General features: G+C 41.2%; 1 protein-coding gene across 9 annotated transcripts in view; it reads right to left on the bottom strand.

The window, feature by feature from the left end:
* Positions 1-570: 570 nt before the first annotated feature.
* LOC112267818 (eukaryotic translation initiation factor 4B) overlaps positions 571-26,020 on the bottom strand; it is a 47,262-nt gene continuing 21,812 nt past the window's right edge. For 2 of the 9 annotated variants that reach the window (XM_042300411.1, XM_042300417.1), the window contains exons 8-15: positions 22,883-23,068; positions 22,365-22,617; positions 18,719-18,810; positions 13,238-13,490; positions 12,005-12,039; positions 4,357-4,474; positions 2,487-2,559; positions 903-1,267 (exon numbers count right to left, since the gene is read on the bottom strand). In XM_042300411.1, coding sequence (XP_042156345.1) covers positions 1,187-1,267; positions 2,487-2,559; positions 4,357-4,474; positions 12,005-12,039; positions 13,238-13,490; positions 18,719-18,810; positions 22,365-22,617; positions 22,883-23,068 — 1,091 coding nt within the window. In that variant the 3' untranslated portion in view covers positions 903-1,186. Of the gene's footprint in view, positions 858-902; positions 1,268-2,486; positions 2,560-4,356; positions 4,475-12,004; positions 12,040-13,237; positions 13,491-18,718; positions 18,811-22,364; positions 22,618-22,882; positions 23,069-26,020 lie in introns of those variants that run through there. The other 7 variants (XM_042300414.1, XM_042300421.1, XR_006079236.1 and 4 more) reach the window with 6 other exon arrangements.

The following is a 26,020-nucleotide window of genomic DNA, read 5'->3' as shown; positions in this document are numbered from 1 at the left end:
GGCTTTTGGCTGGCCACTAACATAAAGGCCTGATTGGTAGAGTGCTGCAGAGATGGTTGGCCTCATGGAAGGTTCTCCCATCTCCACAGAGGAACTCTGGAGCTCTGTCAAGAGTGACCATCAGGTTCTTGGTCACCTCTCTGGCCAAGGCTACTCAATTTGGCCAGGTAGCCTGCTCTAGGAAGTCTCGGTGATTCCAAATGTCTTCCATTTAAGAATGATGGAGGCCACTGTGTTCTTGGGGACCATCAATGCTGCAGATATTTTTTGTTACCCTTCCCCAGATCTGTTCCTTGAAACAATCCTGTCTGAGCTCTATGGACAATTCCTTTGACCTCATGGCTTGGTTTTTGTTCTGACATGCACTGTCCACTGTGGGAGCTTTATATATACAGGTGTGTGCCTTTCCAAATCATGTCCAATCATTAGAATTTTTCCACAGGTGAACTCTAAATCAAGTTGTATAAACATGAAGGATGATCAATGGAAACAGGATGCACCGGAGCTCAATTTCAAGTCTCACAGCAAAGGGTCTGAATACTTATGTAAATAAGGTATGGTTTTTATTTTTAATAAATACAAATACGCAAAGATTCCTAAAAACCTGTTTTTGAATTGTCATTGTGGGCTAGTGTAGATAGCTGAGGACTTTTTATTTATTTAATCAATTTTAGAATAAGGCTACAACGTAACAAAATGTGGAAAAAGTGAAGGGGTCTGAATACTTTCTGAAGGCACTGTACTGTACCTTTATCCTATTCTGTCAGTTAAATAAATACTGGCTTTTTTACCGCACACAAGGTCAGGTAGGTCAGCCTGGAAAGTCAGGATCCAGTAACAAACTTCTTCCTATTCCGCTGGGGAGAGGGATGGAACCCAACGAATACCATAAACATAAGCAATCATTTTTACACCACTTTATTTATTTATTACAATTAATTAAATTCTCTTTTCTTGAGTGTCGACTACTCCCCTTACCTTTTCCATTTAAAACAAGTCCAGTATGTGACTACTCTTTTTAGAAACTGAAAAGTCCTGAAGAGAGGGGGTAGGGAAGGGGTCTGGGGTGGGTTTTGAGTAAAGAAGGAAGGAGTGATGACTTTCCCAGATGCCTCTACTCCAGGTGAGGAGATGTTCATATTTAATGTGATATTCTGGATTTCCTCTTCTTTCTCCCCTTCTGGTTTTATTCCACACCATTCTCTGCGTCATCTCCTTGCTCTCTGTCCATTAGCAGAGCAGCGTATTTACTGGCTGAGCTGAATTTCTGAAACAAAAAACAAAATAGAGCAGGAGAGATCCTAACATTGCTCACTTGGTCCCACTTTACAATAAAAGTTCTAAATACTTATGCATTTACATGGTACAGTGCAACTACAGGTAACGGATATAACAGTTGTCGTAACATGCTGACCACACAACTCACGTCGCAAAATACATTTAAACATATATGCTATTCAATTATTGCACCCACTGCTCGCGAGCACCAACAAGCGTCTGTGTTGCTAAATTGGAAGTCAGTTCTATTTGTGAAGCTGAACGCTGTACAAGTCCTGCCTCTCCCATCTCCTCATTGGTTTATAGAAGCAGATACCCACATGCCATCTCCTCATTGGTTATACCCACATGGGTGATTGAAAGATGAACCGAGTTCAGTCAGTCGTGGTAATTATGAAAGTTAGATGCCAATCGCAATATAAAGTACAAAGAAGAAAAAGTGTGGGAGGAGAGATGACTAGAAACTATTCTGTTGACCGTTTTATGTGTGGATTTATTGTCGGAGTAGAGGACCTTGTGCATTTCAGGTAAAATAAAAACTCAATGTTTATATCCCAGGACAAATTAGCTTGAAACAGTAAGCTAGCTAAACAGGACAAATTAGCTAGCTAAATTGCAATAAATGTTTAATGCTTTTCAACCTGTCCCCAAATTGATGTAATTGCTTCAGAGTTTGTTTTGATATTTCAACCTATGTTTCGTGATTGCATTTGGTGTGGGGGGGACAAAATCAATTTGCACACAATGGCGCGCGGACGGTTTGGGTACAGTCTTAGAACTTTATCACACTGTGCACCTAAACTGTAATTACACTGTACCTGCCTATGCATTATATGTATGCATAACTCTTTTGTATATAGATATTAGAAAACGTGTCAAAATGTGACCCATGTTTTTCCTGTTATTTGACTTTGCAATAAAAGCCAAGACAGAAGAACAAAAAAGGAAACTGAGGAAAAAGGCTGGCGACGATGAGGGATACTGAAAGGGCGGTTACACGGGCAGTTTCAGTAGAGGACTGAAGCCAATGTGAAGGGATAAATGCGGTAAAGCACTGAAGACTTTCAGTGGAAGATTGATTATTCAGAAACTGAAACTACCCCTGTATCATCCAAACTTTACATGGGAGGTGGGAAGTGTGTGTGGGGGTTTGGGGAAAATACACTATGGGGTGTGTCAAGACCACTTTATGTGGCACCAGAACTCACAAGGGTGGGGGACTCTTCGTATTTCTTTGGCTCTGGTGCAGGTCTTGAGTCTCGGCCTCTTCTTTTAGACTTTCTACAAACAGAATAAAGACCAAGATAAACTTCACTGTCCAGGTCAGGTCAGAGCCTGTGAGTGCACAAACTGGCACTAGCACACTGCTCAACAGTAGGACACCAAATAATTCCAATTGATCCAATATAATCCACTCACAAGTGGATATGCAGGAGAAAACTAATAATATTCACCCTCAATCTCTAGAATAACCTATAAAGGCTGGTTAACAGTTAACACTCCTGTTGGTGACTTAGACTTATGTCCTCAACATGACACATTTCTGTTTAAGGCCCAAACAAGCAATCCTGATTTAACTACTCAACTGTGCTTGTGTGGGGCTAGAACACAAATGTTATAAGTTGGGAATAATGACCAACATCTCTGTGAAAACACCATGAGAACGTATGCAATCTTAACCAGTTCGATCCAGTTTAAAGAAGTGGACAAAAAAACATTTCCACTTGCAACGACACATGCAAGAAAACACCCACATGAACGCACACCTCCAAGTCACAAACCTCTATTTCAGTGGGATTTTTTTTTCATGAGGAAAACCAAGGCGAAATCAGCCAGTACTATTACCAAAGATATTTTGGATCGCCAAGTTAGGCACCTTGCAAGGAAATACTAGAATACTAGTGAAATATTTCTAATCATATGTATTCTTTGCATGGCTAGCCAACAAGCTAGCAAGAATGCTGACTGTTGCTGGCAAGGTAACAAGTGAGCTAGCTGCTCCGAGTGGCGCAATGGTCTAAGCCACTGCATTGCAGAGTGCAAGCTGTACCAGCCACTAGATTCTGGATTCGTGTCCAGGCTCTGTCGCAGCCGGCCGCGACCGGGAGACCCATGGGGAGGCGCACAATTGGGCCAGCATCGTCCGGGTTAGGCCGGCAGGGATGTCCTTGTCCCATCACGCACTAGCGACTCCTGTGGCGGCCCGGGCGCAGTGCACGCTGACAAGGGCGCCAGGTGTACGGTGTTTCCTCCGACACATTGGTGCGGCTGGTTTCCGGGTTAAGTGGGCATTGTGCCAAAAAGCAGTGCGGCTTGGTTGGGTTTCGGAGGACGCACGGCTCTCCACCTTCGCCTCTCCCGAGTCCTACCAATTGGATACCACAAAATTGGGGAGAGAAAAAAAAGGGATAAAAAATAATAATAATTCTCACTAATTAGTCAAAAGCACACAAGGTCCTGGAACAAAACTAGTTTGCTAGCTTGCGATCACAGTCAGCATTTTTATGTTTTCTTACATTTACACTGACATCGCTAACTACTGTTCTGGAGTGTAAGATGGATACAGTGCATAAAATGCCCTCACAGTTCGTGGAGTCCCACACTGGAATTAGCTATCTAAACAAAGTCTAAAAGTGTGAATTTTACTCCCCACAACCATTCACTACAACCCTTACGCGGTTGTTATTTTATCATTAATATTTACATAATACAGTCATGGTAACTTAATGTTCAAAACTTCCAAATGATCATGTTGTGCTTTTGTACTGAAGGCAAGCTAGCCCTTGCTTCTTGTCTCATGCTGTGCAGTCACCTTTGGGAAAGCCATGAGTCGAGGAATAGGCGGTTGCATCCACATTCTCCTCACTGAGAACAGTATTGGGCCCTGGTGAAGGCGCTTCCACTTAGCTAGCAAGCATTTGAGGACCTTTGTTTTGAAGGATAAGGGTAGCAATTGCATTTCTTTTAACTTTCTTCTTTCCCAACAACGGTTGACACACCAACCACAAACCAACCTTTAGAGGTGCCCTGGCTGCAATACCCTGCCTATTCCACTAATGCCACTCATTTTGGGCTGACCTGTCTTCCTCCCTTTGTCGGTCTCTGTTGGCCCCCTCTCCTCGGCCCCGCCCTGCGGCCCGACCTCTCCCCCATGGGGGGCCCCGGTCCAGATGCACACCGTCCACTTTATTCTCGTCTGGAAGGGAGAGCCCAAACAGTGAGGATTGAGGGAGGGGTTTGGGTGACGGGAACTCCACTAAAGGCTACAACTGCATTCCACACAGCCAACAGCCCAGGTTGCGTTCAAGATCATTACATTTGCGCAGTTATACAAAACATCTAGTGTCGATTGGGAGGTTCACAGGTCAAACTTTTGTAATCTTGAATACAACCTGGGCCTGGGGAACCTATTTTCCTTAATAGCCGCAGGGTCTGCTGTTTTTGCTGAATGACAACCGTCACCTGATTAAGAAACTAGAGCCATTAAATACTGCTCTTTACTGCTCTTAATTTCCCATGAGTTACTGTCATATTCATGACAAAATCTGTCAACAGCTTGATAACACCAGGGGTGTGTACACAAGGAACAAACAAGAGAGAACACGTTTTATGGAAAATAGTGTTATTTCTACTGGATTCAGGTCCTTTGGTGCCTTTTAAATACTACCCTGGGAAAGTAGCAGACACTGCACCCGTACAGGACCAAGCGTTCCCCACTTTGCGTTACAACAGGGCTGCCCAGTTTTGTTCCTGCCATCTCCTCTTTCCTGGGTTTTGTTTCAACTGACAATTCAGTAAATTAGAGTGATTCCAAATTATTCAAAGTTACTTCCGTTGTCCCATCTCATCATCCACATTAATTTGAATTTTATTGTGTGTGAGTGAAGTACTGGTGGGCGAGCTTCCACATTGCTTGTCGTCAAACCTCCAGACCAGCTAGCCAATGAAACAAGACAAGAGAACCAACAGGAGAGATTATCCAGGACCAGAATTGGGCAGTGCTACTCTTCAATTCATTTCAGTCAAGACGTGGCCTCCTCGTCCAAATCCACCCAATCGCTCCCATATCCTCTGCTTTAGCTAATCATTAAACACTAGAAGGGTAGAGGAGCTAGAAGGGGAAACAATCACCAATTTATACGGAACAAAAAACTCAAACGCAACATGTAAAGTATTTCATGAGCTGAAATAAGATCCCAGAAATGTTCAATACGCACAAAAAGCTTATTGCGCTCAAATTTTGTGAACACATTTATTTTACATCCCTGTTAGTGAGCATTTCTTTATTGCCAAGTTAATCCATCGACCTGACAGGTGTGGCATATCAAGAAACTGATTAAACCGCATGGCAGCTAGCCTGGTGGTTGGAGTGTTGGACTAGTCAGCGAAAGGTTGCAAGATCGAATCCCCGAGCTGACAAGGTACAAATCTGTCGTTCTGCCCCTGAACGACAGATTCAACTTCTTGGTGACAGGGGGGCAGTATTGAGTAGCTTGGATGAATAAGGTGCCCAGAGTAAACTGTTCGCTATTCTGTCCCAGATTCTAATATATGCATATGATTAGTAGTATTGGATATAAAACACTCTGAAGTTTCTAAAACTGTTTGAATGATGTCTGAGTATAACAGAACTCATATGGCAGGCGAAAACCTGAGAAATCCAACCAGGAAGTGGGAAATCTGAGGTTTGTAGTTTCATTTAAGTGATTGCTTATCCAATATGCTGTGTCTATGGGGGCAGATTGCACTTCCCAAGGCTTCCAGCAGATGTCAACAGTCTTTAGAAAGCTGTTTGAGGCTTCTATTGTGGAAGGGTGTCGAATAAGAGCGGTTTCAACAAGTGGACTAGGCTGAGGCCAATCAGTTGTTTACTGAGCGGTCACGGGGGCGCGCCGTTCCTTCCATTTCCTCTGTAATGAATACGCTATTGTCCGGTTGGAATATTATTGAAGATTTATTATAAAAAGACCCTAAGGATTGATTGTAAACATCATTTGACAGGTTTCTACAAACTAATGGAACTCTTGACGTCTCGTCTGGATTTTGCGCTCGCGCATTGTGCCTTTGGAATAGTGAACTAAACGTGAACAAAACTGAGGTATTTCGACATAAATATGGACGTAATCGAACATTTCTTGTGGAAGTCCTGGGAGTGCATTACGATGAAGATCAGCAAAGGGAAGTCAAGATTTATAATGCTATTTATGACTTTTGTTGACTCCACAATTTGGCGGATAACTGTATGGCTTGCTTTTGTGGCTGAACGCTGTTCTCAGATTATTGAATATTGTGCTTTTGCCATAAAGCTTTTTTGAAATCTGACACAGCAGTTGCATTAAGAACACGTGTATCTTTAATTCTATGTAAAACATGTATCTTTCATCAAAATTTATGATGAGTATTTCTGTTATTTGCAATTTCTCCGGATGTTTGAGGCATTTCTGAACATGGCGCCAATGTAAACTGAGGTTTTTGGATATAAATATGAACTTGATCAAACAAAACATACATGTATTGTGTAACATTGAGTCCTGGGAGTGTCATCTGATGAAGATTTCAAAGGTTAGTGATTCATTTTATCTATATTTCTGCTTTTTGTGACACCTCTCTTTGGTTGGAAAATGGCTGAATGCTTTCTGTGACTAGTTGCAGACCTAACATAATAATATGTTCTGCTTTCGCCAAAAATACTTTTTCAAATCGGACATTGTGGTTGGATTAACGAGAAGTGTATCTTTAAAATGGTGTAAAATACTTGTATGGTTGAGGAATTTTAGTTCTGAGATTTCTGTTTTGAATTTGGCGCCCTGCAATTTCACTGGCTGTTGGTGAGGTGGGACACTAGCGTCCCGAACGATCCCAGAGGTTAACCCACTGTTCCTAGGCCGTCATTGAAAATAGGAATTTGTGACTTGCCTTGTTAAATAAAAATATATAATACACAGGTGCACCTTGAGTTGGGGACAATAAAATACCACTAAAATGTACTGTTTTGTCACAACAGAATCCCACAGATGTTTCAAGTTGAGGGAGAGTGCAATTGTCATGCTGACTGCAGGAATGTCCACCAGAGCTGTTACGAGAATTGAATGTTAATTTCTCTACCATAAGCCTCTTCCATTTGCAAGAATTTGCCAGTACGTCCAACCGGCCTCAACCATGCCAGCCCAAGACTTCCAAATGCGGCTTCTTTCACCTGAGGGATCGTCTGAGGAGAGGGATTTTGATTTGAAATATTACGTTCCCCATTAGCGACAGCTAGTCTTACTGGGGTCTGAAGGGAACGTTGCTGAGGAGTATTTCTGTCTGTAATAAAGCCATTTTTGTGGCTGGGTCTGACTCCCAAGTAGTTGACTTAAGTGGGTGTGCCTCTGCACCTACCCAGTCATATGTTCCTTATATGAACTGTAAGTCAGAGAAAAGGTGCAATTGTTGCATGGTGCGTTTATATTTTTGTTCAGTATATTTTAGAATTGGAACGTGATCAGGGCTCGACATTAACGCTTGTCCCGGACAAGGGTTAAAACTATTTCTTGACAAGAAGTATATAGATTTAAGTTGTTCAAATGGACAATTAAAGAACATCTAAATCAAACAATTGCCCAGATCAGAAATGGATCATCAGAGGCCAACATTGGAATAAAACTCAAATCTATTGTTCATGTATATAAATAAAAAAGCCTACAGAGTGTAGGTGATATGCATATTGGCTACTTTAATGAGACTTAACATAACTATAGGCATGTTTGACAAATATAATATAGGACAATTAACATTAATGTCTAAAGGCTTGATTCTGTCAACATAGCCATTTACTACATTTTGTTACAGCCTTATTTTAAAATGGATTAAAGTTTTTCCCCCTCATCACTACACACAATAACAAAGCATAAACAGGTTTTTAGAAATATTTGCAAATGTTTGCTTTGGCAGCAATTAAAGCCTCAAGTCTTCTTGGGTATGATGCTACAAGTTTGGCACAACTGTATTTGGGGAGTTACTCCCATTCTCCTCTGCAGATCCTCTCAAGCGCTGTCAGGTTAGATGGGGAGCATTGCTGCACAAATTTTCTCAGGTCTCTCCAGAGATGTTCGATCGGTCTTCAAGTCCGGGCTCTGGCTGGGCCACTCAAGGTCATTGAGACTTGTCCCCAAGCCACTCCTGGGTTGTCTTGGCTGTGTGCTTAGGATGGTTGTCCTGTTGGAAGGTGAATATTTGCCCCAGTCTGAGGTCCTGAGCGCTCTGGAGCAGGTTTTCATCAAGGATCTCTGTACTTTGCTCAGTTCATCTTTCCCTCAATCCTGACTAGTCTCCCAGTCCATGCCGCTGAAAAACACACACAAAATGATGCTGCCACCATTATGCGTCACCGTAGGGATGGTGCCAGGTTTCCAGATGTGACGCTTGGCATTCGGGCCAAAGAGTTCAATCTTGGTTTCATCAGAACAGAGAATCTTGTTTCTCATAGTCAGATTCCTTCAGGAAAACTCTAAGCGGGCTGACGTGATTTTTACTGAGGAATGGCGTCCATCTGGCCACTCTACTATAAAGGCCTGATTGGAGAGATGGTTGTCCTTCTGGAATGTTCTCCCATCTCCACAGAGGAACTCTGGAGCGTGCCCCGATTGCTAAGCTTAGCCAGACTGCCAGCTCTAGGAAGTCTTGATGGTTCCAAACTTCTTTGGAAGTGGGTCTGAGCTCTACGGAAAATTCCCTTGACCTTATAGCTTGGTTTTTGCTCTGACAGGCAATGCTTATGTAAATAAGGTGTTTTCTATTTTTAATACATTTGCAAAAATGTTTACACCTGTTTTTGCTTCATCATTATTGGGTGTTGTGTAGATGGAGGAAAAACATGTATTCAATCAATTTTAGAATAAGACTGACATAACAAAATGTGGAAAAAGTGAAGGGGTCTGAATACTTTCCGAATGCACCGTATAACGCACATTTCTATGAGAATTTTGTTGGATCACCAAAAAAAGTTATATTTCAGCTTTAATTTTTTAAAACCTGGAGGTTTATGTAATTTTTATTAAGCATGTCTTAGCTTGCTTTAATCAAAGTAGCCTAGCCTAAGCAAAACAACCACAGAAAGAGGGAATTATTTTAACACTTAATGACATTGTAATGAGCATTTTTCAAAAATCAACGTTTATTTGTCCAGCAGCCAAAGGCATAATCCTAAACGGTGTTTGAATACTCATACTAACCGGGCTAACCGTACTATTTGTGACGTGAATTGCGTATATAGTATGCTTGTTGGTCATAGTGTGGATATAGTTAGTATGCCATAATTTCCCAGATGTCGTACAACTTTTCCCCCAAAAATGAATTATACATGTAGTGGACACTATTTCTGTGCTTTTAGGGTCCATAATGCAATTCTTCAGAAAATGGTGGAAAATATGCAGCTGAAGTCTGACGAGATCAAATACAAATTGCTTTAACTAATTATGACAAATGTTAAGAAAATGTTGAGCAATGTAATTAAGTAATGACATCAAATAAGTTACATGTTATGTTGGCTGACAATTTGTTCGCTACGCTATCCTTACGAACCGTATAGAATTACAGCAGTATGTACCGTTAGGGAACTAGCTAACATACAAACTAGCTAACGTTAGTCGGCTACTACAACATTGAACTTGCTAGGCAGTATATTAACTAACCCAACGTTTATTGACTTAATTATTCACAGCTAAGTGGTATAGTCATCCTGCGTGTCAATGGATATTGTTCATTTTGGCTATCCACTCCGATTTCAGAGCACTCTCGCGCAGAATACCTGATGAATTTACCAATGCTCAACACCCATTGAATACAGCCGGTGTCAGTAAAAGTTGGACTTTTTACATTTTTTAAAATTAAATTGATGCCAGCAGCACAGTTAGTCACCTATGATCTGTATAACATGAACACAGCCTAATCAGCTCTGCTAGGGCGAGTAAAACTGTCAGTGAGGTGTTCTCTCATTTGTGTCTGGAAGTAGCTAGCTAACGTTAGACAGTTCGCTTGGGTGCTTTACTGCCATTGAATGCTTTACTCCAAAGTGTCCAGTGTGAACACCCCGAGAGCGAATCACTGAATTTACAGACAATCTGACAACGCTCTGGATTTACGAACGCCCAGAGCGTACTCCGGCACTCCAGATTGAATTTATGAACACACCCAAAATCGTAACATTTTTAGCTTGTCATTTGTTATGCTAACAAGCTAGCAAGAGCTTGCAGAGCAAAAGCATCCATTTCCAGTAGACAGGCGAAGCACTAGTACACAACTGAAAAGATACCGTTTATTTACAGTATACTAACATGTACTAATAGTATATAGTATGTAGTATATACTCATTAAGTATGCAGTATGTTAGTAAGGGTATTCGAACACAGCTCGTCATTGTCGCAATGCATGCTAGTTGATGCATCTTTAGATCTCCCTTCTAATTTCTAACAGGTATTTTCATCTGTCACCTGAAACCGCTAGGGCATGCAGTGGGCTTTTGATTAGTGTTTTCCCGTTAATAGCATTTTGGAACATTCGTGCATAGACTAAAGCCATGTGCGTATTGTTGAGCTTATAATATGAAGAAATAAAACTAACATTTTAGTGTTAAATCAGCCTCATTGCTTTTTAAATGTTTTAATGTGCTCCCAGAACTGTCCCAGAGAGTTATGAACCGTAGACATATTTATAGAGACGACCTTAATTCTGAGCCGTGGAAGGAATTATTTTATAAAGACAAAAACAATCTGGTTGTGCTTATGTTACAATATTTTATAGGCCACCAAGGCTACGTTTTACTTAGGTAGTCCAATTCTGATATTTTTTCCACCAATTGGTCTTTGGCTAATAAGATCAGCTCTGAAAAATAGATGTTAAAAGATCTGATATGAATGGTAAAAATATCAGAATTGGGCTGCCTGTGTAAACGCAACCCATGAGTGGCGAACAATTGCCTGGCTACCCAGACTCCTTGCTCTGTCTAGATCTGAGAACATCCAACCAGTCACCGAATGTGAATATATTCGTGGCTGTCTGATTGGTCCAGTAACCAATGGGTTGGGCCAGACCCAGAACACACTTGGGCAAAGCGGCGGTTTGAAAATTCGGCATTGATACTGATTGGTTACAGCAGATCCAATAGCTGACACCCCTCGTTAGCGTCACCAGAAACAGCTTCCATGATGGCAGTCTCAGACCAAAGTATGTAGCGAACGACAGAGCAGCAGAATAATTTAATGTACGTTGTCAGGCTATGCCAACCATTCTCCAGGAGAGCCTTAGAGGCAGTGTTGTATTTTGAGACAGGCTTGAATATGCAAAGAAGCCAATTGGTAGTGTAGCCTACATTTTTGTCTGATTCTGTGTTAAATCTTATTGTTGTTGAAACAAGTGACTAGGGCTTTTGGACAAGAAAAATAAATAAATAAATAATAAATAAATATAAATTAATAATTCCTACTTGTCCAAAGGACAAGTGCATATAAAAGTCAATGTCAAGTCCTGGTGATGTTGTAAAATATAATTATCCAGCAGTGATTGAACAGTGAGGGGGTGAATAGAACCCAAAAGTGTCAATCACACTCAGAATCTCTTAGAGTAGGACCGAAAGGCCTAGTCGGTCCCCTCTGGGATTAGATTAGGACAAAGTCTCCATTACTCCTTTGGAAGGAACTACTAATACAACACACAAGCACAAGGTCTTTGCGGTCTCCAAGAGTCTTACCCTTATTCGATCCTCTTTCATTTGTAGAACTCAAGCTGAAAAGAGATGGGACATTCAGACGTTTAACTAACTAGCTTGCAACAAAACCATTCTAAACTACTCTTAGCCACACCTCTAGCGACTAGCAATCCCGTATCCGGGAGCGTAATCATAGCCTCAAGTGCATTACCATAACGCAACTTTTCCTATTCATGAAAATCGCAAATGAAATTAAATAAATATATTCAAACACAAGCTTAGCCTTTTGTTAACAACACTGTCATCTCAGATTTTCAAAATATGCGTTACAGCCAACGCTAGACAAGCATTTGTGTAAGTTTATCATGGCATAATGTTATGCTAGGCTCTGCTGGCATTTTCACGAAAATAAGAAAAGCAACCAAATTAAATAATTTACCTTTGAAGAACTTCAGATGCTTTCACTCAGGAGACTCCCAGTTAGATAGCAAATGTTCCTTTTTTCCAAAAATAATATTTTTGTAGGTGAAACGCCTAACTGTTCATCAGTTTTGGCTGAGAAATCGACCCAAAAAAATACTTCAACTATAAGCCAAACTTTTTTCAAAATTTGCTCCATAATATCGACAGAAACACGGCAAACATTGTTTTAGGATCCATCCTCAAGGTGTTTTTAACATATGTATTCGATAATATATCCGTCGAGGCAGTTGGTTTCTCATAAGAAGCGATTGGAAAAACGGCTACCTTAGTATTTTACGCAAGGTTTTCTAAGGGAGACAACATATATGGTCCCTTACAGCCATTGTTCAAGGGAAATGCCTAAAAAGACATCACAATGCTGTAGACACCTTGGGGAATGCGTGGAATACAGAAGCGCATTCGTAGCTCATTCACAGACATATAAGGAGTCACTGGCATGAGGCGGTTTCAAAAAATGTGGCACTTCCTGATTGGATTTTTATCTGGGTTTCGCCTGTAACATCAGTTCTGTGGCACTCACAGACAATATCTTTGCTGTTTTGGAAACGTCAGAGTGTTTTCTTTCCAAAGCTGTCAATTATATGCATAGTCGAGCATCTTTTCGTGACAAAATATCTTGTTTAAAACGGGAACGTTTTTCATCCAAAAATTAAAATAGCACCCCCTATATCAAAGAGGTTAAAATAGACAGGCTTTTGGTAATGGATGTGACATCAATACGAGACATAATTAGCCACTTCATTATCTAGAGATGCTATACAATATAGAAGACGTATAAGAACATGTTCTGACCTCAGTTTGGGAGGTGCCGTGTCACTGGTAGAGATAGGGGCGCATCCCTTGCCGGACCCGGTACTCAATGCAGGCCGCTTGGCCCAGGCATTATCCTTAGGTGGCGGTGCAGGCATCACCTTGAGGGGCTCCTTGGAGGAGAAGGTGGAAGAGTTGGCAGAAGAGGGGCGAGCCACAGGAGAGGGAGGGTCGTCCTCCTTACCGCTGAATACTTCGTTCTCCACTGAGCGCTCGCTCTCTCTGCGCCGTGAGGCTGTGGTAAAGATGGGATGCTGTGATTTTAGTTTGGTGAAGAGACATACAAAGCAAGACCATACACAGTATTCAAATACAGTTGAAGTTTACATGCACTTAGGTTAGAGTCATTTCAACCACTCCACAAATTTGTTAAACGATAGTTTTGGCAAGTCGGTTAGGACATCTACTTTGTGCATGACAAGTAATTTTTCCAACAATTGTTTTGACAGATTTTTACAAGTGAAATACTCACTGTATCACAATTCCAGTGGGTCAGAAGTTTACATACACTAAGTTGACTGTGCCTTTAAACAGCTTTTAGAAGCTTCTGATAGGCTAATTGACATTATTTGAGTCAATTGGAGGTGTACCTGTGGATGTACTTAAAGAGCCTACCTTCAAACTCTGTGCCTCTTTTGCTTGACATCATGGGAAAATAAAAATAAATCAGCCAAGACCTCAGAAAACAAATTGTAGACCTCTACAAGTCTGGTTCATCCTTGGGAGCAATTTCCTAACGCCTGAAGGTACCACGTTCATCTGTATAGACAATAGTACGCAAGTATAAACACCATGGGACCACGCAGTCATACACTGCTCAGGAAGGAGAAGCGTTCTGTCTCCTAGAGATGAACGTGCTTCGGTGCAAATCAATCCCAGAACAGCAGCAAAGGCCTTTGTGAAGATGCTGGAGTTAAGACACAAAAGTATCTATATCGACAGTAAAACGAGCCCTATATCGACATAACCTGAAAGACCGCTTAGCAAGAAGCCACTGATCCTAAACCGCCATAAAAAAGCTAGACTACAGGTTGCAACTGCACACGGGGACAAAGATGGTACTTTTCCTCTGGTCTGATGAAACGAAAATAGATCCGTTTGGCCATAATGACCATCGTTATGTTTGTAGGAAAAAGGGGGTGGCTTGCAAGCTGAAGAACACCATTCCAACCGTGAAGCACGGGGGTGGCAGCATCATGTTGTGGGGGTGCTTTGCTGCAGGAGGGACTGGTGCACTTCACAAAATAGATAGCATCATGAGGAAAATTATGTGGATATATTGAAGCAACATCTCAAGACATCAGTCAGGAAGTTAAAGCTTGGTCGCAAATGGGTCTTCCAAATGAACAATGACCCCAAGCATACTTTCAAAGTTGTGGCAAAATGGCTTAAGGACAACAAAGTGAAGGTATTGGAGTGGCCATCACAAAGCCCTGACTTCAATCCCATAGAACATTTGTGGGCAGAAGTGAAAAAGCGTGTGCGAGCAAGGAGGCCCTACAGTTACCCGATTCAGTTACACCAGCTCTGTCAGGAGGAAATGGGCCAAAATCCCCCAACTTATTGTGGGAAGCATGTGGAAGGCTACCCAAAATGTTTGACCCAAGTTAAACAATTTAAAGGCAATGCTACCAAATACTTATTGAGTGTACGTAAACTTCTGACCCACTGGGAATATGATGAAAGAAATAAAAGCTCAAATAAATCATTTTCTCTACAATTATTCTGACATTTCCCATTGTTAAAATAAAAGTGGTGATCTAACAAACCTAAGACAGGGAATTTTTACTAGGATTAAATGTTAGGAATTGTGAAAAACTGAGTTTAAATGTATTTGGCTAAGGTGTATGTAAACTTCTGACTTCAACTGTATAGGTGTATACACAGTATGCATATATATGGGTATACACACACACACACAATACACACAGCATATTCACACACACAACCATTCAAAAGTTTGGGTTCACTTAGAAATGTCCTTGTTTTTGAAAGGAAAACACATCTTTTTGTCCATTAAAATAACATCAAATTGCTCAGAAATACAGTGTAGACATTGTTATTGTAGCTGGAAACGGCAGATTTTTTAATGGAATATCAACATTTGCGTACAGAGGACCATTATCAGCAACCATCACTCCTGTGTTCCAATGGCACATTGTGTTAGCTAATCCAAGTTGATCATTTTAAAAAGGCTAATTGATCATTACAAAGCCCTTTTGCAATTATGTTAGCACAGCTGAAAATCTGTTGTAACAAAGCAACAAAACTGGTCTTCTTTAGAATAGTTGAGTATCTGGAGCATCAGCATGTGTGGGTTCGATTACAGGCTCAAAATGGCCAGAAACAAAGACCTTTCTTCTGAAACTCATCAGTCTATCCTTGTTCTGAGAAATGAAGGGTATTCCATGCGAGAAATTGCCAATAAACATAACATCTCGTACAATGCTGTGTACTACTCCCTTCACAGTGCAAACTGGCTCTTATTCAGACATTTGGAACACAAATCATAACATTTAAAACTATATAAATATAATATATACAAAAATACCCAAAATATCAAAAAGTAGTAACAAAGCCAAATAGAAACAAATTGTATATAAATACAAATAAAGAGAATCAAATTACCCTATTGCTAACACAAATAAAACTAAATTGTACAAATCCTATATCACACAAATAGAATAACACACTTAAGAGAACCTGATTATTACACTATTGCACTTCAAACAAGAAAAACTAAAATTGCACAACTAATTGCATTAGTACTATACAAAGTTAGAGGTGCTCTATTTGATAGATTCCCCCGCTCCCCCTACCTCGGGCTTCCAGTGGGGAGACCTTAGGTTAACCTACCCCACCCCCTCCCCATCTCGTACTTCTGAGTGGGAGACCTTCCCAGGCAGTAGCTTGCCTAGCTCACAAACTAGAATCAGGGCGCCCACTCCGACAAGGTTAATTGACCCACATGGTGACATGATATCATTAACGCGACATGCAAATGAGCGATAGAAAATCGTGCAAATATCGCCATTCTGAATAAAAAATAATAATAATTGTGAGGGTGCCCCATGCCGCCTATGCCTAAATCCGCCACTGGTATGTGTAACTTTAACTGACTTATCCAGAAGGGCCCGTACAGATCCAAACGAGACAACGGCAGTTGAGCCATTTGATCATTTTCACCAGAGTTGAGCGTGTCGTTCAGCTTGGTGTTGGCCAATCAGAAGTCATCAAAGCGGCTAATAGGCTAGTCATGGAAATAAAATGACACAAATAAAAATTTGTGAAGGATAGGCAACGAACAAGAGCCAACAGGTAGGCTGCTACTTACAGTGGATTCAGAAAGTACTCAAACCTAGACTTTTTGCACATTTTTTGTGTTAAAGCATGAATTGCAAATGGATACAATTTTGATTTTTGGTCACTGACCTACACACAATACCGCATACCGCATTGTCAAAGTGGAATTAATTAAAAATGAAAAGCTGAAATGTCTTGAGTCAATTAGTATTCAACTCCTTTTATGACAAGCCTAAATAAGTTCAGGAGTAAAAATGTGCTTAACAAATCAAATACGCAATAATAGTATTTAACATGATTTGAATGACTACCTCATCTATGTACCCAACACATACAGATAATTGTAAGGTACCTCAGCCGAGCAGTGAATTTCAAACCCATATTCAACCACAAAGACCAGTGAGGTTTTCCAATGCCTCGCAAAGGGCACCTATTGGAAAATTTAAAAAGCAGACATTGAAAAATATATATTTAATTCCTTTTGAATTCAAGCTGTAACAACAAAATGTGGAATAAGTGAAGGGGTATGAATACTTTCTGAAGGCACTAATATTCTGAATAGAGTTATTTATAACTGTAGGATGAGAAAGCACATGCACTACAGCCTCAATTAGCCTAGCTAGCTAACTAATATTAGCTAGTTTAACTAGCGACTCCCGGTTTGAAGCCGTTAAGACAAGTACTACGTAATCATATTTATTGATAAATAACCAAGCTATGGCAGCTATTAGTCTTCTAAAGTGCAAGTCTACTTGCCGTTTCTCTTCTCCCCCTCCCAATGTCACTCGCTCACAGTACGTCCATTCCCCCTCCTTCTAAAGAGGCTCATCTTCTGTTGCGCTTTATCAGCTCCGGTTAATAAAGTAGCTTTTTTTTTAAAATTTACTTTAGGGTTCTGGATCCAAACAGGTCTATACGGGTTTAGTTGTTCTCAGGTCCAATCGGAAAAGGTTTCTATATTTAAAAATGCTCAATTATGCATATCAGGTCCGGGTGGGAAAGCCCCAGGTCCATTTCGGGACGGGTCCAACTTTTTGGACCAGTGTAGACCTCTATTACCAGTATGCCAATATTTTGCAAAATGGCAAAAATGCCAAAAAGCAGACCAAACTCCCAAACTGCTTTATGTAATATATTGTGCGTTATAGCTTGGGGGAAAAAATAAATATGACTGGATGACAAGACAGTTGTTTGTTTCCAACATTACGGCCATTTTCTTAAATCAGTTAAATCCGCTTCATGTTTTGTTACCTTGCCACAAGGGTTGGGCGAAATTTGTGGAGACCTCTTCTACGATATACTACTCCAAATATGGTGATATCCGATAATCATTTTGTGCCGTTAATGGCAAAATTATTTGAGACTGCCATTTTTGTGCTATTTAACTAAGCAACACAGTTAAGAACAAATTCATATTTACAATGACTGCCCACCAAAAAGGCCTCCTGCGAGGAAGGTGGCTGGGACCCAAAAAATATTAACAATATTATAGTCACATTCTCATTAAATAAATTATTGGTGGCAAAAAAATAAGGCTTAGTTAATTAATTTTGGCTGTATCAATATGTTGAAAATTCTAACTGATAAAACCACAGTTTTGATTTGTAAAATTCAAATAGAGTAATCTTGCACATCACAATATATCATCTTGCATTTTAATTTAGTCACATCAGACCAACCCTACTTGCCACGATACTATTGAGCATTGCGATACTATAACTCAGTATTTGAATTATTCAAGGCTGTCAATAATTTCATACCCCAATGTATCACAGGAGGCTGGTGGCACCTTAGTTGGGGTGGATAGGCTCGTGGTAATGGCTGGAGCGGAATAAGACTAATGGTATTAAATACATGGTTTCCATGTGTTTGGTGCCATTCCATTTGCGCCGTTCTAGCCATTATTATGAGCCGTCCACCGCTCAGCAACCTCCACTGGACTGTATATACTATAGATATGCATTTCCTGAAATACTGCTGAAAAAGAGTGGCTGTTTAAAGGGACCACTAGTCTGAAAACAAATATATACAGTGACAATACATTGAATATTGTGGGTAAAACTTAAACCTGATCATCTAAGAGTGCTTACACCACAAGCGAAGAGACTACAAAGAGAACCGGATTGAACTCAGAAGAAGCTAAATAAGGTTGACTCTCACCTCTCCCTCCAGAGGTACTTCCGGGATGTGATGACTCACTTCCTGTGCGGGACCGCTCAGAAGGTGGCTCCTCATTCCTCCAGCTTGGGTCCCTGAGGACAGAAGAGAAAAGGTTTTGAGTAAATACTTTAAGACGATATGAATAATATCAATAACATGCTGACTAGACCAGGCACGTCCTTGTATGGATCGACAAAAATCAACATGCTCACCAAACGCGATCTGGACACGCATGTTGAAATATCAAAACTAAATCTAAACCAACAATATTAATTTGGGGACAGGTATAAAACACATGAAACATTCATGGACATTTAACGAGCTAGCTTTCTGTTGCTAGCTAATTTGTCCTGGGATATAAACATTGGGTTGTTATTGTACCTGAACAAGGTCATTTTTATCTGGATCTTTGCTAAATTTGAACCCATTTTTGGGTCACACAAAATCATGTGTTCTTTTTTCCAACAACTAATCCACAGATAAAGTTGGTTTCTAGGTTTCCCCTTAAGGTGCATTACCGGCACCAACTGGACGTTAATCTTTCATTCACTCAAGTGGGTATATGCTCCTAAAAACCAATGAGGAGATGGGAGAGGTGGGACTTGAATCACACCAAGCATCAAAAAAAGAACCAAGTTCTATTTTAGCACCTGGCTACGCAGACAGTTGATGCACACAAGAAGTTTGGATGAAATGATTGACGTTATAATGTATGTGTCAATTTATTTTGCAATGCTCACGCAATGCGGCTGGTGTGGTCAGCATGTTAGTTTTAGGAATGACCCACACAAACATGAAAATACACAGTACCAGTCAGAAGTTGACACCAACTCATTCCATGTTTTTTTTACTACTTCCTATATTGTAGAATAATAGCGAAGACATCAAAACTATGAAATAACACATATGGAATCATGTAGTAACCAAAAACGTGTTAAACAAATAAAAATACTTTATATTTGAGATACTTCAAAGTAGCCACCCGTTGCCTTGACAGCTATGCACAATCTTGGCATTCTCTCAACCAGCTTCAAGAAGTAGCCACTTGAAATGCATTTCAATTAACACGTGTGCCTTGCTAAAAGTTCATTTGTGGAATTTCTTTCCTTCTTAATCCGTTTGAGCCAATCAGTTGTGTTGTGACAAGGTAGGGGTGGTATACAGAAGATGGCCTTTGACCAAATAAGGCTAAGTCCATATTATGGCAAGAACAGCTCAAATAAGCAAAGAGAAACAGCAGTCCATCATTACATAAAGGTCAGTCAAAGTGAAACATTTAAATTACTTTGAAAGTTTCTTCAAGTGCAGTTGCAAAAACCATCAAGCGCTATGATGAAACTGGCTATCATGAGGACCGCCACAGGAAAGAAAGACCCAGAGGGACCTCTGCTGCAGAGGATAAGTTCATTAGAGTTAACTGTACATCAGATTGCAGCCCAAATAAATGCTTCACAGAGTTCCAGTAACAGACATCAACATAAACTATTCAGAGGAGACTGCAGCAATTCGACCATGAAGGCCTGATTCACATAAAGAAACGACTACTAAAGGACACCAATAAGAGGAAGACACTTGCTTGGGCCAAGAAACATGAACAATGGACATTAGACCGATAGAAATCTGTCATTTGGTCTGATTAGTAGGAAAACGGATGATCTCCGCATGTGTGGTTCCCACCGTGAAGCATTGAGGTGTGATGGTGCTTTGCTGGTGGCACTGTTAGTGATTTATTTCGAATTCAAGGCACACTTACATAGCACAGCTAAAACAGCATTCTGCAGCGATATGCCATCCCATCTGGTATGCTCTTACATAAATAGATTTGGATTTTTTTTAACACTTTTTGGGTTACTACATGATTCCATGTGTTATTTCATAGTGTTGATGTCTTCACTATTATTCTACAATGTAGAACCCTTGAATAAGTAGGTGCCCAAACTTGACTGATACTGTGTGTGACACACACACACACACACACACACAACAAAAAGAAACGTCCCTTTTTCAGGACCCTGTCTTTCAAAGATAATTTGTAAAAAATTCACAGATCTTCATTGTAAAGGGTTTAAACACTTTACCATGCTTGTTCAATGAACCATAAAGAATTAATGAACATGCACCTGTGGAACGGTCGTTAAGACACTAACAGCTTACAGACGGTAGGCAATTAAGGTCACAGTTATGAAAACATAGGACACTAAAGAGGCCTTTCTACTGACTCTGAAAAACACCAAAAGAAAGATGCCCAGGGTCCCTACTCATCTGCGTGAACGTGCCTTAGGCATGCTGTAAGGAGGCATGAGTACTGCAGATGTGACCAGGGCAATAAATTGCAATGTCCGAACTGAGATGCCTAAGACAGCGATACAGGGAGACAGGATGGACAGCTGATCGTCCTCGCAGTGGCAGACCACGTGTAACACCTACACAGGATCGGTACATCCGAACATCACTCCTGCGGGACAGGTACAGGATGGCATCAACTGCCTGAGTTACACCAGGAACACACAATCCCTCCATCAGTGCTCACACTGTCCGCAATAGGCTGAGAGAGGCTGGACTGAGGGCTTGTAGGCCTGTTGTAAGGCAGGTTCTCACCAGACATCACCGGGCAAACCGTCACTGGACCAGACAAGACTGACAAAAAAGTGCTCTTCACTGATGAATCGCGGTCTTGTATCACCAGGGGTGATGGTCTGATTCGCGTTTATCGGAATGAGCGTTACACAGAAGCCTGTACTCTGTGGAGGGCCTGTCAGGGTCTGGAGCAGTGTGTCAGCATCATCGGACTGAGCTTGTTGTCATTGCAGGCAATCTCAACGCTATGCGTTACAGGGAAGACATCCTCCTTCCTCATGTGGTACCCTTCCTGCAGGCTCATCCTGACATGACCCTCTAGCATGACAATGCCACCAGCAATACTGCTCGTTCTGTGCGTGATTTCCTGTAAGACAGGAATGTCAGTGCTCTGCTATGGCCTGCAAAGAGCCCGGTTCTCAATCCCATTGAGCACGTCTGGGACCTGTTGGATCTGAGGGTGAGGGCTAGGGCCATTCCCCCCAGAAATGTCCAGGAACTTGCAGGTGCCTTGGTGGAAGAGTGGGGTGACATCTCACAGCAAGAACTGGTGCAGTCCATGAGGAGGAGATGCACTGCAGTACTTAATGCAACTGGTGGCCACACCAGACACTGACGGTTACTTTTGATTTTGACCCCCCCCCCCATTCAGGGACACATTATTCCATTTGTTAGTCACATGTCTGTAGAACTTGTTCAGTTTATGTCTCGGTTGATGAATCTTATGTTCATACAAAAATTAAGTTTGCTGAAAATAAACACAGTTGACAGTGAGAGGACGTTTCTTTTTTTGCTGAGTTTATAACACACACAATTCAGGGAAAGGTTGTTTCCAGAGGGCCCATGACCAAATTACCAATAAACAGCTGCTGTAGCTATTACAAAATGTGTAATAATTTAGAGCTGAAAACATTAAATACGGGCACAAAATCTGAGTTATAGTGCTGTTTATGTTGCACCAGATTGCTCTTGCATAGTGTTTTGCTTACCATAAAAATCACTCAAGAACTCTACCAGACTCACGCTCAATTCAGCTCTGCCGCTTCCTGCTATACCCACAACCCCTTACCTGTCTCTGTCGCGAGGTTTCCTATCGAAGCCCTTGGACTGGTCCTCTTCCAGCTGCCTCTGGAGCTTCTCCTCTACCTCCCGCTCCTTAGCCGCTGTGTCCACGGGCTTGGCCGCTCCAAAGATGGAGGCTCGACCAGAGATGCGGGCGGCTGCTGGAGCAGCTGGGGGAGCCCCACCGCTGCCGGCCTGCTGCTCCTCCTTGGCCATGCTGCGCGGCTTCAGGATCAGCTTGGGCCTCTCGGTGGGACCACCTGGTTGTGCGGGGTGGGGAGATACATGGGTTACATTGTCTATATTTAACCTTAATTTGAACCTTGGCATAATCTCCAAGGGAGTCCTGTTCATAGTGAGATGTAATATAGCACTGCTAATTATTTAAAGGGGATCTAGGCAGGGAACCTGAGGGAAGGGTGGTGTCAGTGGAGGTAGCAGGATGGACATGTGGTTACAGGGTTGAATAACACACAGAATAATAAACTGTAATAAATAAAATAGAGAACAATGAGGGTAGTTTACCCTCACCTCTCTCCTCGCGCCCTTCGTCCTGCCTCTCGTACCGGCCCTCCCGGTCTCCGCCGTAGCGATCCCGGGCCCCATAGCGGCTACCACCACCTCCGCCACTCTGATCGTCATCGTCACGGCGGTACCCACTGCCGAAGGCACGTCGCCCTCCGTCATCCCTATCCCTGCGGGAGCCAAAGGCTGTGGTAGAGTAGAGGGAGTACAAGCGCCAAGACTTAGTCGCTTTATCCATACCGCTGTCTAACTGAAATATGAGGGCAACACAGGGAAGCACTTATTCTGTTTAGTTATGGGGTTATATACACAGTACAGTCAAAAGTTTGGACCCTTACTCATTCTACGGATTCTTTATTTTTACTATTTTTTTTTTTTTTATAAAGAACTTCCAGAAAGGAACTTTTAACAAGGCACACCTGTTAATTGAAATGCATTTCAGGTGACTACCTCATGAAGCTGGTTGAGAGAATGCCAAGAGTGTGCAAAGCTGTCATCAAGGCAAAGGGTGGCTACTTTGAAGAATCTCAAATATAATTGGATTTGTTTAACACTTTTTTGGTTACTACATGATTCCATGTCTGTTATTTCATAGTTTTGATGTCTTCACTTTCATTCTACAATGCAGCAAATACAAAATATAGAAAAACCCAGGAATGAGTAGGTGTCCCAACTTTTGACTGGTACTGTACATCTCATGAAGGCACACAAATACACACGTGATGGCTGCTTAAAAAGCTGTTCACAGAAGGAAAAAAAATGGAGCTGCCGTATTTAAGAAACGGCTTGATTTTAGCACAAGCAACCGCAGACAGATTAATGCAACTGCTGGATCTAAAAACTCTGCCACTCCGCAAGTGTCAGGTTGAAAAAAAGGACTCGACTAACGCCAAGCACTCACATTGCAAGTTTGGGGAATAATACTGGAACAATTCACGTGATGTACTATTTTTCATTATCTTTAGGTCGAAAAACGGGAGCTCATGAATCGCACATTATGGCAGGGTCAAAGACATCTGATTTACTGCAAAAAAAATTGACAAAGCGTTGCACTTCAAATCAAATGTTATTTGTCACATGCACATGTGGCACACTGGCACCATGTCACATTTAACCTTTGTTAAAACCTTTGTAAAGGTTAAACCTTACCGTGAAATGCTTACTTTCAAGCCCTTAACCAATAATGCAGTTAAGAAAAATAAGAGTTAGGAGAATATTTACAAAATAAACTAAAGTTTCATTTTTTTTTTAGTAACAATAAAATAATAATGAGGCTATATACAGGGCACACCGGTACCCAGTCAATGTGCAGGAGTACAGGTTTGTCGAGGTAATTTAGTTAATATGTACATGTAGGTAGGGGTAAAGTGACTACGCATAGATAGACAGTGAGTAGCAGTAGCCTATAAAATGCGAATAGTCCAGGAGCCATTTGATTAGCTGTTCAGCTGTCTTATGGCTTGGGGGTTTAAGAAGCCTTTTGGACCTAGACTTTGTGCTCCAGAACTGCTTGCCGTGCGGTAGTAGAGAGAACAGTCTACGATTAGGTTGTTGGAGTCCTTGGAAAATTGTAGGGCCTTCCTCTGACACCACCTGGTATAGAGGTCCTGGATGGCAGGAAGCTTGGCACAGTGATGTACTGGGCTGTACGCACTACCCTGTTTTTGCACCTCGTGGAGTTTGAGAAAGTCTGATTTAACCATTGGGAGTTAGCCAGCTAACTAGCAATTAGCATTAGCGGCTAATACGATCCATTGTAGGCACAACTTTTCCAGAATATTCATGACAAACAAGCGGTTTGCAGACAGTAAGACGCAAACTAATAGACGATCAACGGAAAACAGAAAAACTGACATTACACACGCGAGAGTGGTGTATCACATTTAACAAACCAAAACAGTGAAATAGCATTATAGATGGTAAAGTAAAAAACAAAACCGGTCCTTGCACAGATACCGATACATACAGGGTTCATATAGATTGACTTTTAATTAAGTTTCCATGGCCAACAATTGGCAGTGTCAATGTACGTATAAAAAAAGTAAGCGCAATGTGGTAGACACTGGGAGGCTGCTCTCTGATAACATGTAACATCTCCCGTTTCTTGTTGAGCAAGGCACTTAACCCCGCCCCCAAAAGTAAAATACCTGTTAGGCAACTGTATAAAACATGTGGTCAACCCTGAGCCTGGAGACCTGCTGGGTGCACAGGCTTTTGAATAAGCCCTGCTCGAACACAGAGACAGTTTATCAAGGTCCGATTGAGAAGCTAATTTCTAAAAAATATTTTTGTTAAGAGGGGGACTGGAATAAAAGCCTGTACAGGTGACACACATTAGCTTTCCTGGAGGATGGCTGACCACCCTTGATGTAAAACATTACAACCAAATACGTTTGATGACAAATGAAATAATTCGCTCAATCAATATAGCAAAAGCTCAAATGGCTATAGTAGGTTACAAATATTTTTATTCAGCCCACAAAATATTCAGCCCAAATCAAATGGAAGTATCAAGAAAGTTAAGACACATAATCCAAAAACAAGGCTAGATTTAATATTTTTTTCCTAATGTTTACAAATCTCAAATTATTATTTTGATTAACATGATTCGATTCACAGCGATTGAATCGAATCCCAACTAATACAATGGCAAAGTGAATTGTCAAGAAGAACCATTTAAATGAATCAAAATGGATCGTTCACAAAAGTTAAATCAACCTTGTATGGCCTTATTTGCTAGTGTCAGTAGAATGTTTTTGGGGACAGGACGAAAACATTCATACATGCAAATAATATCTAAACAGTTAACTAGAGGGTACAAAATCGGTTTTGAATTGGCTACCTAGTTAATCTGTTCTCTATTTAAGTGATAATGCCTGAGAAGCCGGTGTCTGGAGGATATATTGGTACGGCTGTTCGGCCCTAGACGAAGTTGTGCCGAAAATCTCCCCCGACAGACTTCTCCCTCCCCTTCACGTGAACGCACTCAATTCTTCAATGCTGCGTCTTGCTTGCTAGTTGAGATTTCTACTCTTCACTCCGTTGTCAGTTTAGCCTACATTTCACTGATCTGAGCAGAAAGCATTTTTTATGTGTGTCCTTCAAGGCAGCTGTCAATGATCGTGTTAGGCTGCGTTT

The sequence above is a fragment of the Oncorhynchus tshawytscha genome, linkage group LG02 (assembly GCF_018296145.1).
Source record: "Oncorhynchus tshawytscha isolate Ot180627B linkage group LG02, Otsh_v2.0, whole genome shotgun sequence".
Classification (NCBI taxonomy): Eukaryota; Metazoa; Chordata; class Actinopteri; order Salmoniformes; family Salmonidae; genus Oncorhynchus; species Oncorhynchus tshawytscha.
This window is presented reverse-complemented; position numbering and strand designations above follow the sequence as displayed.